Source organism: Ptychodera flava, chromosome 21 (assembly GCF_041260155.1).
Source record: "Ptychodera flava strain L36383 chromosome 21, AS_Pfla_20210202, whole genome shotgun sequence".
Lineage (NCBI taxonomy): Eukaryota > Metazoa > Hemichordata > Enteropneusta > Ptychoderidae > Ptychodera > Ptychodera flava.
In genome coordinates, this window is record NC_091948.1 from 3,493,555 (window position 1) to 3,511,075 (window position 17,521).

The 17,521-nt window shown below is 37.3% G+C and overlaps 1 protein-coding gene across 2 annotated transcripts in view; it reads left to right on the forward strand.

The window, feature by feature from the left end:
• The window catches only part of LOC139121118 (arylsulfatase B-like), a 60,717-nt gene that overhangs the window by 2,722 nt on the left and 40,474 nt on the right, over positions 1-17,521 (forward strand). For both annotated transcript variants that reach the window (XM_070685766.1, XM_070685767.1), the window contains exons 3-9: positions 2,072-2,247; positions 2,675-2,885; positions 6,582-6,822; positions 8,259-8,422; positions 8,704-8,943; positions 14,982-15,205; positions 16,311-16,500. In XM_070685766.1, coding sequence (XP_070541867.1) covers positions 2,072-2,247; positions 2,675-2,885; positions 6,582-6,822; positions 8,259-8,422; positions 8,704-8,943; positions 14,982-15,205; positions 16,311-16,500 — 1,446 coding nt within the window. The remainder of the gene's footprint in view (positions 1-2,071; positions 2,248-2,674; positions 2,886-6,581; positions 6,823-8,258; positions 8,423-8,703; positions 8,944-14,981; positions 15,206-16,310; positions 16,501-17,521) is intronic.

Genomic DNA, 17,521 nt, shown 5'->3' on the forward strand with positions numbered 1-17,521 from the left:
TTCATACAGTGAAGAGCCATCACTGATGTGCAGTTAATGCAGCTTCCTCAGTTGCCTTGTAAATGATCAAACGTGATCAAACAGCACAATCAATAAAACCTACTTTACTTATTCTACGTAAAGGCGATAGTTGCCGCTGTCCCTTGTGAACTCGTTCACTTGATACCCACAACTGTCCAAAATGAACTACACGCAGTTTACTTCATACGCACAACTGTTCAAAAATATAGATAAGTACCTAAATTGCTCATTTTCGAAAAGGCTTCTATCGTAAAAGTGCAGTCACGTGACATTACCAGTCAGGAATTTTCATGGGCGACGAAAAAGTGTATAATTTTAGAAGTGATGCTTTATCATACGCAGTACACCGTATATCAACATAACCTCACTGGAAGAACACTGCTTCTTGAGAGCCATCATTTTCTCTCAACTGTGTACTTTCAAAAAGAAGGAAAATTAGTCAACATTGGGTCATTTTGTCGTGTCTGCTATCAAAATGGTCACGACCTCGGACAAAGAAGTACCGATTAAACCTATACCAATTCAGAAGTCTCTAAAATTGGTTTTTCAACTGCCAAAAGTAGCGGTTGATTTTACCCAATTAGCGTTTCCTCTGCCGGGTGATAGCAAGTAATGCAGTTTCCAACCGTTGTATACCCCTTTCCCGGTTACATGTTATGGGAAACTCACATTTACTATTACGATGCATGCCCTGCATGAAGTAACAGAACGCTTTTCAATCCATTTTTTACTATATACACTGGGAAGATAATAGTTCCTCAATGGTTGCGAAGCATTTTTTGAAAGAGACGGGAGTGTGCCATTTCAGACTGGTGAGCGTTGCCATGGTTTCAGCGCAACGCCAAATGTAACAGCCTGCCGATTAAATCAGTTGTCTTTAACGGCTGGTGTCACCACGTGTTAAAAACGGCTTACCCTGTTTTGTCTTCCCTTGCATAAGGCATGTGGTGACAAATCCTGTCTGATGTGCTATATGATGAATAAACAATGGATGCTTACGGTAATTCCTAGCCGAAGCCCGTGTTCGAACACGGTACTTTCTGAAATATATCATTAGATAAAGAAAAAAAGACGTTTCCAGAGATGAAAAGATTTGATGGAAACTGTCCATCACTTTCATTGGTCTCCCTTCTCAAATTGTCTGTTCGGATGTTACTAATTATCTCTTCATCTCATTGAGGAATAATAGTCTTTTTCAGTATTTCAAGGCCTTCAGTCCATTGCAGAATATACACAATTTTAAATTGACAGGAAACATGTCGTTATATAAATTCAGTTACATGTCGTTGATCTCTTTTTCTTAGTTTCATCGCATGAAATGAATTCAGTGCCAATGGTTGAAGAGTACTAACATCATCTGTTGTCATAATCTCAATGAATTTTCCTGATGAATTTGAAATATATTTGAAATAAATTTCTCTGTAACACCTAAAAACTCACTACACAATTGAAAATATGCGCTTCAACCTCATTTTTCATGCAATAAACGAATTGTCTGATGTCTTACAATACTATCTTTTCTATCTGTTTTAATTCCTAAGAAGTATGTGGAATAGCGCAAACTAGCAACTATCATTAGATGTGGAGTGATCGTAACTGACAACAAATATCTTTCTAGTTCCAGAGAAATCTTAAAGTCCTTGTAACAAGTCAGTTTATCAAACGTAGAAAACTCGACAGAAAAGAAAATTTATCGAAGTCAACGACAAAGCGTCTGAGATTTGAGCATTACTTATACGTACAACAAAATACAAACCATCCAGACTTTTCAAACTTCGTCCGTGCCATTTTCCTTCTCAGCTACAGAGATCGCTAATTTTCAGTGAAAGGGATGGTTCTGTTCATGTGACAGATGGGAAAAAAGATAGAGAACTACGATATTGAAACAAACAATGAGATCACGGTTAGCTCACGGTTAGCACACGATTTTACTCGGTTTTACTCGCCGTGTGTGATAAATGTACTAGAGAATCTTTCTTTAAAGTTGACAATGTTTTTTCAGTCTTTATGTTTCAGTCTTTAAAATTTCTGGTACTGTGTCGCACTCCAGGTTACCATGCGGCGGCCGAAGACTACTTCTCACACAGACTTGGCACTGGTCGCCCTGAATGTCGTGATCTGTGGAGGAACTTGGATATTGTAGCTGACGATTATGCTAATCAGTACTCAACTCATCTATTCACGCAAGAAGCCCAGCAAATAATCAGGAATCAAAACCCTGAAGAGGTTCTTTTCCGGTTTTCTTTCACCTTTGCCCCTTTGTATCTTTCATTCCTGTGACCCTTTGCAGTCTTCTCAGCATAAGTTTTACTTCGCCTCTCCTCAAGTCTGCAATAATGTATTTACTTCTTTCCCCATTGCGCTCTATTGTCAATAGGTGTCCGTCTGGAGAGCTGTTTACTGTACGTCTCTCCTGAATTACCTTTTTTCCTGTTGAAATCAGTGAGGCTTTTATATGTTGCTTAGTTTTCTTCTCATCTCATTATAATTCTCCGAAAAGACACTTAAACGCTATAGAAACGGAAATCAGTGAATTTCGTAGTATTTTCATAACAACTTTGCGTCACGTAATCTTTACTAAATTATACTGTTCGATATTGTCTGCACAAAAGGCGTGTTAATATACAATATCGGCCTCTCTGTTCACTGCCAGCCGCTGTTCATGTATCTTGCCTACCAAGCCGTACATGGACCTCTACAAGTGCCTCAACAGTATTTCGACATGTACAAAGGAGAGAATATAGACTACATACGAAGAACGTACGCTGCCATGGCGACATGCATGGATGAAGGGATTGGAAACCTGACTCGGACTTTGAAAGAAACCGGGCTCTGGAACAATACCATAATTGTATTCTCTTCAGGTAACCATACAGTTACTTGCTAACCGTAAATTTACAGATATCAGTTCATATGACTAAATGAGCTCGTCGTTAGTGATTACCCACACAACAAATGCTATACAGGGTTGGCAATGCACTTATTTTTTTGTGGTCATCCAATTGAAAATCAATTATTGGCAATAATGGATACATATGACAAAATTCCTTCGGTGCACTAATGGTGGCGCTGTAAGACTGCTGCGCCTTTTCTGCAGAGAAAGATACCGACCCTTGGACGCGAGTACATCCCTCGAACTTACTCATGCGCCAGTTTTATACCAATAAAAGATAGGCCAGATAAATTTCCCTGTGTTTTCGTTCGCAAATCCTCAAAATACGCTGTCGGTTTTTTTACTATTACTGAATGAAAATTTACGAAGTTATGTGTGAGAATACTTATACGTCATAGTTGCACTCTCCAAACTTAGTTCTCTCAAACTCAAGGAAACCCATTCTTGAAGACAACCGAAGTTCTTATGAGTTCCTACTGTCGAGCGTATCCTAAAACTGTAAGCTTTATTCCTCCTAGTTTTAAACTGCTTACCCAGTGTATTTGAACCAGAAAACCAGTGGATGTTGTTAAAAGATTGTTTTAATATGTATGCGCACAGACGCATTGCGACTAACAGCATATACACGTAATCTTTATATATGATTTTAAAAATCTTTGATGAATATCGTAAATTTTTAAACAAAAGTTTCACTTCAAGGTAACCTTGTATTGGCCAATTTAGTCAATTGATATATTGTTATAATTGTTGTAACTATTCGCTTCTGATATCCCGACTTTGTATTTTACTCAGAGTTTATTTTTCAGGACAGGTAAACAACACCATAAAATAGTTTTATGGCTCTTAGTATTTACACAAACTGTGCTATAATACGTGTGTCCCGTCATTGTGTAACAATCAATCAAAATATATATTGCTATTTCCATAACACTTAGTGGAATATCTATTACTTAGTAAATAGCGCCCTCTACATTTTGAGTTAACGAAGTGAATATTTATATGTGTAGCCTTTATTTTATACTGAGTTAATCTAATAATGTAGTGGAAGTAAATTACATGTTTGGCTCAAAGTTTATTACACGGTGAGTTTTGCAATTCAAGTTAAATGAAAAAAGTGGACTTTAAAATAATAATGACGTTTATTTGCACTATAGGCCCCCGGCCCTATGTTCTAAAATAATTACAGAAAAGTACATTTCAGTCAAAGGAACAAGTGAAAAATATATAAATATTTAAGTTTGTGCAGTATCCATTTGAAGTTCACTTCGTGCTCTGAAAGCGAAAAATAAAGGAAATTTGCTGACATTGCGAATGATCTCTGAAGTCTCATTTTGTAACAAAGGTGTAAATTTAGATAAACTCGGAGGATTGTGATAAACGATGGGTATGTATTTCACTTTTAAAGTTTATTTATTTCTAGAGCGCCTTTTCTATTCCTAAATATTCAAAAGCGCTACACACATAAATAATAAACCATAAAAAAAGTCTGCAAGTTAAAAATCACTGCTGAAAACGAATAATAAAAGTGGATACAATGTTAAAAGGTGGGCTAAAGCTGTTGGTTAAAAAAGCACATTTTTAACTTATTATGTAAGGGACAGACCAACAAAAAATGAAATTCGTCCTCAACAGTTCTATAGTCACATAAACACACTCTTTGTAATCTTGGTAAATTTTCATGTCTCCCTTCTTCTATAGCTAAGTTGTGACCGGATATATGAAATGAAGTCAGACAGAGTCTAAAAACAGATTTCATTGAAATACAAACTTTAAGATACTTTTCAATACAAAGAGAAGTTTTATAGAATGAAGATGAGGCAAGTCTATTATAGTCACATCGTTGTCTGAATAAGGATAAAAACAATGTACCAACTTTCAGCAAAGTCATAAGAAAATAAAACATGTTTTAAATTTGATGCCCAGCAATCTTTTCTTTTTTCAGCCATGCTATATTGAACCTGATAAGCATGATAGATAAGTCTGTTCGAGTTTGTGTGTAATAGCTTAAACCAGTATTTGACCATTCTAGGCAATCTTAGTGATCTAAGTGTTGGTCTTTCAAGCTCGCCTCTGGCTGCTACATCTACGACATGCTTTCTTTGACAAAATAAATGCTTACAAAACTTCACATATACTTTTTCTAAATGTTTGCCTTCAATATAACCCCAAATCTCACTGCCATAACTTAAAATAGGCAGTATCTTTGTGTCGAATATTTTACAACAAATAGTGATTGCACTGTCCCTTAAATTATGTAATTTGAATTAAGTGAGAAAAGGGCTTTAGAGGCTTGATCTGCCAATACCTCTTGCGCTTTGCTCCACATACCGCTACAAGAAAAGACAACACCCAAATATTTAAAACAGGAAACAACAGCTATTGCTTTTCCTTCATAGTACCACCTTTCGTAGTTGGACCGCCATTTCTGAAAACTACAATTTTTTATTTGTCGAGATTGATTTTCGTCTTGTACTTTTTGCAATACATCGACAATTGGTTTAACAATCTCTGTGACTTAATTACACTTTTAGCAAAGAACACCAAATCGTCTGCAAAAAATATGTAAAAAAGCTTAACCATGCCAAGAGTGCACCCTTCAACCCATGTATCTCTACTCAACTCTTCATAGATACCATGTAAAAAGAATACAAATAAAGAGGGCGAAAGGATACAGCCTTGCCTGACACCAAAAGGACAATTGAAAAGAATCTGTCATACCATCGCTACCAAGTACACTGGCTTTGACTTGAGTGTACACAGCCATCAAGGCTTTAAACATCTTACCCTGGAGTCCTGCTTTAGCCAATTTAAAGAATAAGGCCGTTCTATGAACTCTGTCCAAGGCTTTCTCAAAATCTATAAAAGCAAAACGCCCTCCTTTACAGCTTAATATTTCTGAATAAAAGTGTGAAAAAAGAAAAATATTATCAATGGTGCTATACCCTTTCCTAAATCCAGCCCGTTCTTCTTTAAGGTAAATGAAGGAAGTAGACTTTATCACGCCTATATATCGAGTAAATCTAATATGTAATGAGTATTACTCTTTTTGACAAAGACTTTATATAATTGGCTAACGATAACGTAATTTCTGCAGGACTGATTACAGATGCAGATGTGAAAGTTGATGTAGTTGGTAGTTAAGGGAAAGCAACTCCACATATCGTTCATATCTGAGTTGTTTGTGTTTTGTGTATGATATTGTGTATTAGTATAGCCTATATCATGTTTAGCTGTTTTATGTAAAGCGTTGATTGGCCATGGCGAGACATACCCGTAATCACGTGTCTTGATGTTAACCCGCACCGGAGTGGAGAGATTAATGTGACACTGCGATCCTTTGATGCTACGTTTCGAAAACAGAGTTTTCTTCATGAGTCGCTTAAAATTCAGTTTTGATTGGTGAGACGTGTTGAATGGTTGACTGATTTTATGTGTAAGTATGTTGTTCAGAAGTTTGTTGTTCAAATAGGGAAGCTGGAATGCCTACGGTTTGGCCATGTTGTGTTTGTGTGGGCTCGTGTGAATCTGAGTTCGAGCTATTTCGAGTTAGTTGGTATGATTTTTATCTGAATTCTCGATTATAACCTCTTCAAAAAAACTTCGCCTACTATTGAGTGATTTTGTCATTTTAATCACGTTTGACTTGTTTTCATCGTCTCGAAAACAGACAACGGCGCCCAGTTTCACACAGGAGGGCGGAATTGGCCTCTGAGGGGCGGCAAGGGTACCTACTGGGAAGGAGGAGTCAGAGTGGTGTCTTTCGTTGCGAGTCCCCTCATAGCCAGACCTCGGCGATCATCCTATGACATGATGCACATGACAGACTGGCTGCCGACCTTTGTTCACCTCGCCGGTGGGACTGTCGCGGGCCTGACGCTTGATGGAGTTAATGTTTGGGAAACCATCAGGTATTTGCCGATAAGATATAATGAAAACATTAAGAGTTGTATTGCACGTTTCTATGCACACATGAGGTTTAACACCTGCAGATGTTCAACTAACTGATGTTTTAGTGGTCAATGTATCACACGCGAATTTATTACTGGTACAGCTAAGATATCAAATAGGTAGTCTACGATTTTATTGGTTGATTTTGGGCTATATAAGAGAGCGTTCAGTTATTATGGCCGGGGTGGGCTGGCAAATTCTTCCTGCGCATCAGTCAAAATAAGTGAACCCCCTATCCACTGCATCAAAAAATTTATGATCCCCCTCTTAAGATGACAAAAATTAAATGACCTCTCTGTATTGCTTGAGTAAAGCTGCACACACAAACACCGGGGGGGGGGGGGAGCAGCGGCAGAGAATCGAAAAAAAAAGATTCCAGATTCTTTCAAATGACCCTCCTTACAAACTCACAAGGTGTTAATGTTCAAATTACATGTTCATCTTACTTGCTATAATTTTGAAATTACCCCTCAAAGGGATTGGATAGAAATCACAGGTGGGTCGCAATATTTTTGCGCACGCGTGTGTGTACAAAATAATCAGCTGTTGATAATGTTGATTCACTATACATGGTAATCTAAATCTGTCTTTTTATAGACGTTCGGTATTCACTTTAAAGTACTTGATTAGACTAGGATGGTTAAATGTTGACACGTTTTCAAGAAATTGGATTTTGGAATTTCACCGAAATGTTGATTCACTATACATTAGAGTCTATGAGAAAACTATAATTTTTTACAATGCTAAACTTATTAATTTGTGCTTTTATAGATGTTTGATAATTAACACAAATGTACTTGATTAAAAAAGGGCATTGAAAGTTCAGATGTTGACAACAATTATGATGTTAGAATTTCACCTAAAAGTATAATTTCGCTTTTCATGATGGTACAAGTAGTCTACAGGTAACTGTTAAATAATTTCCCTTACAAAAATTGCTATAATCTAAGTATCTGTAAGTAATAGGAATTGATCATTGCCCTTAGTGAGCTCGATTTACTATAAGACAAGCCTCAGAGTTGCCAAGTCAAGATGTTCATATGACAGATAATTATACTTTTGTACAGATTCACAGTTAAATGACTTCAGAGAATGAAATCATGCAGTGAATCATTTTTATCTTCCAGAATAAATCTGAACACTGAAACTGCTTTTTGACGGGACGGATACTTATGAAAATTAAGTGACACCCTCTGAGCTGTTTGAAAAATATATGGAACCCCCCCCCCCCCCCGCTTTGCAGTTTTCAAACTTAAGGGGACCCCCCTGGATTTTGCCGGCCCACCCCGGCCGTAATAACTGAACGCTCCCTAAACCATGGTTTGAGTTTGAAAATATCAAGTATCATGCTTTTTGACCTTATTTTTATCTGTCGGTCACGCTTTTTTTCCCCAAGTGCTGGCGTACCATCACCAAGAAAAGAACTCCTTTTACATGTCAGTCCACATATCGCCATGAGGGACGAAGGCACAGAGGCCTGGTACACCAACGATATCTTTGAGATCACAAGGGGCGCTGCCATCATCGTTGGCAAATGGAAACTCGTCACAGGACAAAACAGTCAGTAAAATAATCATGTTTAAAATAATTTTAGAATATTTCGCCGATTAACTTTAGTAAAATGAATCGCGGAAGATTTACAACTGCAAATAACATTGTACTATAACATGCAACAGAAGCATTTTTGTCACGCCAAACTGACTACATGTAGAATAGATCGCAGAATAGATGAGATTTATCGTACCATTTCAAAAAGATGAGACGATGCATTTGAAAATACTATTGTTTTTAATTCATTTGCGTTGAACAAAAGTAATATTTAAAGCCTTCCCTTCCAACAGGGTCGCCAAGATCATGGGTTACGCCACCAGAGTACCACAGCCAACAAGAAGATATACCGCCACCACCGACAGAAAAGAAAGGAAAAATGCTTTTTTTGTTTAACCTCGAGCTGGACCCTAACGAAGAGCACGACCTGTCTGCCTGTCGACCTGACATCGTGACGAAGCTGTTGATGAAAATTAGAAACTATAACGCCCAAGCTGTCTACTGCTCCAGTCTGAAAGCTCCGATGCCACCGTGTAAGGCAAGGGGGAATATGTGGGGACCATCTGATCTATGAAAATATAGATGTACTAGTAGTCGTATTTATATAGGTCTTCAATTTTGTTTTGTACAGCTTCGGTTCTGCTAAATTAAATAATTATTGCTTTGAAACGCAGCTTCAGCGTTTGCCGATCTTGATTTTTTTCAAAATATGCTAAAAATCGATGCAGATTCCTCCAAGTGTCAATTTTTTTAAGGTAATCTGAACCAGCGATCGTGTTTTTGTTATTGAAGTACAAAGCGAAGGCGTTTGAACATTATCTATTTCCTATAACTATATTTGCAGTCACCAGACATTATTTTAAAATGGTCGGGATTGCTTGCGGCTTGGTATGATCATTTCAGAAATGACTGTTTACACTGAGTGGAGTGTACACTTAATGTCAGCAGTCAAATTATCCGGTTACGCTCAAATAAATTATTTGCAAGTATTTCAAATTCACTAATTGCTACCTTCCACGCGAAACTAGTGGACACGCATTTATTCATAAGAGACAGCCTTGATTGGAAAACAATATAGTGACATTAATTGAAAAACGAGCTGAGAAATGGAGTTGCGATTGAAGGCGCATCACTGACATCTACCGACAAGAGGCCAAAACCGATAATTGGATTGCATTGTACACACAATTGTTTAACTCGTTTGTTAAAAACTATTTTACCTCAAGGGTTTCCTCACGGGAGCAAACGCTCGATGAAGTAGGGGTGTTATATCATATTCAGATTAGTTTTGTATGAGGTCACAGAAAATGACAACAGAGTGCGGGTTTTCTGCAATTATATGGGTACAGGAAAATCATCCCCGTAAAGCCAAGGCCTATCTACGGCAAAAGCTACACGCATTTCCGTGAAGAGCGAGAATGGGCGAGAATAAGACAAACGTGTTCAGAGCTGCCGAATCAGTGATGATCGCGTAAATATTTGATATTATGCTAGGATTTTATTGACCTGTACTTTGAGTAGAAAACGCCTCGGAAAGAGGCGGTCTCTCTCCTCAGACTCGATATCGATGGAAGTTGGCTATGATATTCCAATTTGAAAATATTTGACGTTTGAGCTGTTGGTCTCTGGTAGGACTACTTTGCTTTCGCTCTATCTTCGCCAATGTCAAGTTATTTTATAGCGTAGAAAGGTTGCTGTTTGTGATATAAATGTGAATAAAGCCGCTACCTTAACTTGTGAATATAGAGGTTTATTGCCTGCCGTCGACGGGAGGGGGCCTGACTTAATTTTAATAATTTCAAAGGTTGGGAGACATTTCAATTATCTTTCCATTTACGAAAATTTGGATACATATCAGAAGCCTCCATCAAGTATTGCAAGGGTCATTCACATTGTTTCGCATATCGTCTAAAGTATGCCTTTAACTGTCTTCATGGGTAAGCAAAGCACTCAGGCTGACAGTGAACTAATCCCAACAACTTTTCCACCGATATTTCAAAAAGTTTAGACAGACTACTGTTATGTATGTCATCTCCCCCATACTCATCATGACATGAGTTCAATTAGTCTAGAAAATTCTCAAGGTCACTGCCCTTAACGACCTCACAACCTTGAATTCAATTAGTCCTGTTTGGAATGTTCTGGAAATTTAATTAGTTGTGCAAGAGAGATAATTTTAGAACAGTAATTAGCATGTCAATAAAAGTTCTAGATGTTCTTATATGTTCTTATGTAAGCACATGGGTATAAATAGGGACGTGCACAGCTTGCAGTCAGACATTTTGGGATCGTATCTCTTGCGTGTTACTTCAAGTCTTTGGAAACTCCAGCAGTATTAATTTCAAGACTTTTCAAGACCTTCACTACCAACGCTGGATTTATGCTGTGGACTTTGTGCAACTTCAAGCCTGCAAGCCAAAGGACTGTTCATTCATCCGACTGACTGTTACAACTCTGAGACTCGAGCTTTGCCGTCCCAGCTGAGATAAGTAGTCTGTACACTTTTACTGTTCCCTGACTTAGCAATTAGTTTTATTTTTCGTAATAAATTTCATTTTATACAGAAACTGCTGAGTTCACCGTTTTGTTCAATATCTATCACGTAACACTACAAAACCAAAACAACAAAACGAACATTAACAATTGTCTGCAATTTGGGGACACTCACGGCCATCAGCCTTTCAAGTTAACTTGAGTAAAAGGGTTTAAGAATACTGACATCTTCGTGAGTAACTAAAGCACTCGGCCTGACAGTCAACTAATCTCCACAATTTTTCCCCTATATTGGAAGAAAGTTTAGAGAGACTATAAAACCAAAACAACAAAACAAACAATTGTCTGCAACTTAGATTCACCAGCGGTCACTCAGGGTCATCACCTCTCAAGTTCACTGGAGTAAAAGACTTTTACAAATGCCAGGCTTCGCTGTTTTTGGTTTAGATTAATTTGGGAACGATATTTAGCCGACACAAGATTGTTTCTTAGCTCAGTCTTCTACAAACAATGTAATACTTATAGTTTTTTTATTGCATTAACATTTGCGTACATGCGGAGGCTTTTCATCTAAAAATGACCTACTAGGTGGCTTTATGTCGAAAAAAGTCAATTATATGCTGCAATATAAGCCTAATCTTTAATGCTATATTATTCATTTGGGTTTCAACAGAAAATTACGGGAAAATTCGGCCAATTTTGGAAGTCTGTGCGCTCCGGCGGATTGCTTCTGTTAGAGTGCCCAAGAACGCCCTCACACGGCCGAGAACTCGTCTCAACTTCTGGGACGATATTTTCCGCCGCTAACTCCACAACTATCCATCGTAGAAAATTATGGAGGGAGGCGGTCTCTTTCCTCAGACTCAATATCGATGGAAGTTGGCCATGATTTTCCAATTTGAAAATATTTGACGTTTGAGTTTAAACCTTGCAAACAGCTGTTGGTCTCTGGCAGGACTGCTTCATTTCACACTATCTTCGTCAATGTCAAATTATTTATAGCGTAGAGAGGTTGCTATTTTGTGATATAAATTATTTTTTCATTTATGAAAACTGTCTAGGGCCTTTCATGATAACTAGAAGTATGCTCCCTAACATAATGTTGAATTTCAAGGGAAAAAGAGCTGTAAGGTTTAACAATATTTTCATTACTTGTGTTTTATCATAAAACAGGTTTACTGGTTTTGTGTCCGTAACATATTTTGAGCTACAAAGTATAACGCTTACAAACAGTGTTATTACTGACAAATGAATTGTAGTCGCGATTTGAATTAAATCATTAAAATAACGATGGACATTTGCCCACACAGAGTTGACAAGCTGGACACTGGGTATATAAAGGGGCCGAAGGCGATCTAAAGAGGAGCAAGATTGCCAGGCCATGACGTTCAATATTCAAAATGCCTCTGACCCAGCAACACAGGAGAGAGTTCCAGAAAATCTAGCTTTTTGAGTCTGTTTCGTTAAGAAAGTTACAAAACACCAATGCTGTCGTCATTGTTTTGAGTACTAACCATAGCATGACACAAACGAGATGGAAACAGTCTCAGCAACATTTGTTGGTACAAGCGTGCAGTTTGATCGATTTATTACTTGATGTAATGTAGCATTTTGATATATCTTCTGAAGAATATGTATCCCATGACCCCTTACATCATCAAGTAATCGATCAAATTTGAGTACTAACCTTAACATGACACAAACGAGTGTGAAACAGTTTCAGCGAAATTCGTTGGTACATATGTGCAGTTTGATCGATTACATGATGATATAAGGGGTCAGGGAATACATAAAGTATATCAAAATGCTATACATTGTACTCTCAGACAGACATCGACATTTCTCACTTGTGAACTTTCGTATAGGGGGAGAGGGAAAGGGGGTTTTGATGTAAACGAAAAACTTTCGTTTCTTGAATTCATGCGACAACCTGAGACGGTACCTGCTTGTGTTTAATGAGAATTATTTGTGCTCATTTGGTAAGGCACGTATGGATATGATTGAAAGTTCAACTTGCCTATTATTACAATCAATGCACGGTAATGCCATGTACAACATACCTGCTGTGGCGACATTGTGAGGGACATAATAGACTGTATAATAATGTTTTACGGCCCAGAGACAACTTCTGTGTACTGGAGTCATATGGGTTTGACCTCGCTACGCCCTACGACAGCCATAAAAAATGTGGTACAACGAAACCATTGTAGTCCTTTGAGCTTAATCGAATGATTAAATCTGCACTACGTAATTATCTTTATACAAATTTGATTTACGATGGCTCCGATTTGGATGGATTGTGTTTGTGAGCCCTTTTAATAGTCTCGCATATTTATTTGATTATTTGTAATTTTTATTATATTTATTCAAATGTTCTCAATTCAATATTTATTGTACTAACCATAGCATGACACAAATGAGTTGGAAACAGTTGCAGCAAAAATTGTTGGTACAAGGTTTGTTAATTTTTACACATAATGTAAAGAGAACTTGTAACGACAAAATAAAAGTGCGAAAGTGTAGTCGACCAAGGCTGCGTTAACAAAAACAGTTGGGAGGGGGGTGGAGGCATTCAGGGAGATTTGGGGTAGTAGGGGGGATTTGAGTGTTTGCTCTGCCTACAGGGGACCTGAAAATTTTTGGTTCCTTTTTTACGATTCCAAGGTTTTAGGGGTAATTCAATGAAATTTATTAACATTTTAATATCCCATTGTTTTAATGTTAGTAATAATTAAACAAGATCAAGAACCATTTTGTCACAGTTCATTACTTTCTGCTTGAATAAATCTAAAAATGTATGAATTTTCGTAAAAAAAACAAACAAGTAGGCCAAGTATTGGAGTAGAAGCTGCAACTGTCGATAATTGTTTTCGATATTTCTGTGCAGAACATTAAATACATTTCCTTGCTGTCTCCCCACAGCATGCTGAAACACACAATATTCAGTTCGTCGACTTAAGCCTGCATATATGAATTTTGGGCCCATAATTGATTCAGAGTCCAGACTGAAAGTCATTTGTCAATGATACAAAGGCGGGATACGTAGTACAGGCTGTGTCGGGTAAGCTGAATACTGGACAGTTTAACACACTGTAGGAAGTAGAACAAGAATGCAGTTGTATAAATTGAACAAAATTATTGTCAAAAATCATCACAGTTAATACATCTACTGCCGTGCTACCGTGTCACTGTTACTGCATACCGGCATTGACAAGGATAGCTCTGACTACTAAGTACTGAGCTGGAGGAGTGTTCGAGTCATGTGACGCTCATGACAGTGAAACATACTTGTACAGAAGCTCAGGTCAGAGAGCAACACAGAAGACCAGAAGACTTGAAAGGGACTTTTGAATTCTGGCATACGAGAATAATCAAATATTAAAGAAAATAGATGGGGTCACCATGCTTGATTTTCTAAACTTTCACATTCTCATTGTAAAATATCACAAAAGTAAAACTTTATACAGTAAAGACTGTAATTTACATGAAAAATGTGTGACTAAATGGAAATATGTCAATTTCAATTTCATCAAATTTACCATCATTGCATCAAAAATTTCAGAGATTAAAACGTTTACTTGATGAAATATTTTAACCTACCATTTGAGTCAATTTTTGTGTGCACACATTTAATCGCCGTGTTACCTTTACCGTGTTCAAAATTGTACAAACAGTCCCAGTGGGTAGATAATGATAAGTGTATACACACATCTAAATTAGTAAATTCTTGCAATCTTATTTTAGTTTGAAAGTAAAGTCATAAAAACAATGCTAAAAGATAAAGAACTTGGGACTTTCAAGTTGCAGAGCGCTTTATATCGACAGAAACGTCATTCAATCAGAGAAAATCTAATCAGGCAACGGAAATGTGACTCAATATTCAGAGTCCGATGGCGATGGGCTGAAACACGTAAGCGCATAATGAGTGGTGAATTTGTGTCACAGATGGTCTTGCCTAAACAAAGTTTGAAATATATCAAGCTTATACGACTAGACATTGGCACGTTCAGGTATTCGGAATATAAAATTCAAACGTCTATCAAAATGCAACTACCGGCTCTACTCTTGTCTATTTTAGGTCTCTACCTGTCTACGTCAGTCGCGGAGTTACCCAAAAAGCCTAACATCATCTACATTCTCGCAGACGATCTTGGATATTTCGATGTCAGCTACCGAAACGGCTCGGTTGTGAAGACGCCAAATATTGAAAGTTTAGCCAACGATGGAGTGAAGCTGGAAAGATTCTACGCACAGCCATCATGTATGCCGTCCAGAAGTTGTCTGATGATGGGACGATATCAGGTAGGGTTTCCACGAACATCATGCACCATTGAATCGTTATGATACGCACCTTTGATTCGTATATCGCAGGTGGGTTTATTGGAAATTCAAACAGTCGACTGTGTTTCATAATGCGGGCGGACATAACACAGAAAAGGCAATGAATAACAAATGTGGTAAATATTGTCAGGTGATTGGTGACATCCGAATGCATCACGGTCGAATACAAACCACTCAAAATAATAACTTTATAGGAAACTCCCCACAAATCTATCCACAAAAATTTATATAGAAAATTGTTCGATTTGGGGACGTGTTCGGTTTATAGGGGTCCTTTTAGCATAGAGTTCTATTAGAAGGAGACTGAGAAAAGGGTTCACTTTAGACACGTTTCCAGCTTAGACAGGGTTCGGTTTCGACAGGTTTCACTGTACCGACAAAATTTATCACAAACAAAGACGAAAATCCAGTTATTGTTTTGATTAAAATTATCAGATGATTATCAATCAATTATTTAATAAAAAAGACTATTAAATGAAATGAATGATAGAAATTAGTTTTTCAAACTAGAGATAAAATAGAGCGTATATTCCATTTTGAACTTCTAACATCGTTAAAGTTCAGGTAACATACATTTCTACTCCAAACATCTGCACTTTGATCTTGATCGATACTTTTCACAAAACAGTTTAAAATTTTCGTGAACAGCTAACTTTAAATATTCATTTTAGCATGATTATTTCACATCCCATTCCATTTTTTTTAACAAAAGGAACACCCAAGCATTCACGTCAACCATTACGAGTCATCTCTGTGGATAAACTGTACAGTATAACCGAAGAGTGTCCGAGATCTCCAAATTCATAGTATGATGTATAAAGTCCGCCATTGGGATTAATTTCCATAGGCTTCATTGGCATTTAACCATTCAAATGTTTGGCGAAAATTGAACGATATGTTTTTATTTACATGACATCGTTCAAAATGTCATAATGAAAAGAAAGCAAGGCGTCACTTGATATGTCGCGCCACTCTACCCATGCGCCGTCACTGGACATGTGTAGTACGGATGTGCCAATCATCGTTATTTGATCATCGTAAATGAAACCTCTAAAATTCTTTACAGATTCACACAGGTTTCGACTTCTATTGTCTCAACGGTGAGAAGGTCAGGCAATGCATGGCGCCAGACACGGTGACCTTGCCTGGAATGCTGAAGAGATACGGCTACAGAACCGCAATGATTGGAAAATGGCATCTGGGACATGAGCGTAAAGAGTGTGTCCCTACACACAAAGGATTTGACAGTTTCTTTGGTGAGTAAAAGACTGCCACTCGACAACGTTTTTTGCAAAATAACACATAACACGATTGGAGATAATTTGGGATAATTTGATCTTCGAATTTTTTAAATTCCTCAAAACTGTTAGTTGCCCTATAGCTGAATGTTGCAATTTTACAAATTACTCATAAAAAACAAGTAACTTAAAAAGAAAAGCAGATGAGCTTACATTTGTAGATTAAACCGACATTACCTAACTATCCAATTATCCCAGATTAGTTCCAATCGTGTTACATTACCTTACATTTAAATAAGCACCTTTAAAATTCAACTTTGAAGTTTTCCTTTGGTAAACTTTGAAAAAACTCTCTTTTATAGTCAGGTGAAATAAGGGTCATTTGTTTAGCCAAGAGGAGTAAATTCTCTGAAATCTGTCCACATTTTAAATTCGCTGAGGGCTTCACTGTCCTATTAATAAAAAGAGCTTGGCATAAGGGAGCGTTCAGTTATTATGGCTGGAGGGTGGGCTGGCAAATTCTTCAAGTGAACCCATTGCACCAAAAAATTGATGACCCCCTTTTAAGATAAAAAAAATATTATGACCAAAATGCTTGAATAAAGCTGCACGCACAAATACCTCTGGATAGGGTGCGATAGAATGAAAAAAAATTCTAAGATTTTTTCAAATTACCCTATACTAACTAGTAAAAACTCACTTGCTAACATTCAAATCCCCCCCTTCTGTCTTGCTATAATTTTGAAATTCCCTCTCAAAGGGACTGGACAGAAATTACAGGTGGTCCTACAATTTTTTGCGTAAGCATTTTTGAAGAGTCATAAAATTTCGTGTATGGCTTTTGGGAAGTTCAACCACTTTCTGCGCAACTATTAGAAGGAAAATATGTGGCTGATGTGCTTTGTCCTAAAATGTCAAATCACAATACATTTGAATGTATTGTACCAACTATTATATTAAGATTTTACCATAAAAAAGCAATCTATATCTGTACACTTACACATGTTTGATGATTCATGTCAATGTACTTTGCTTGCAG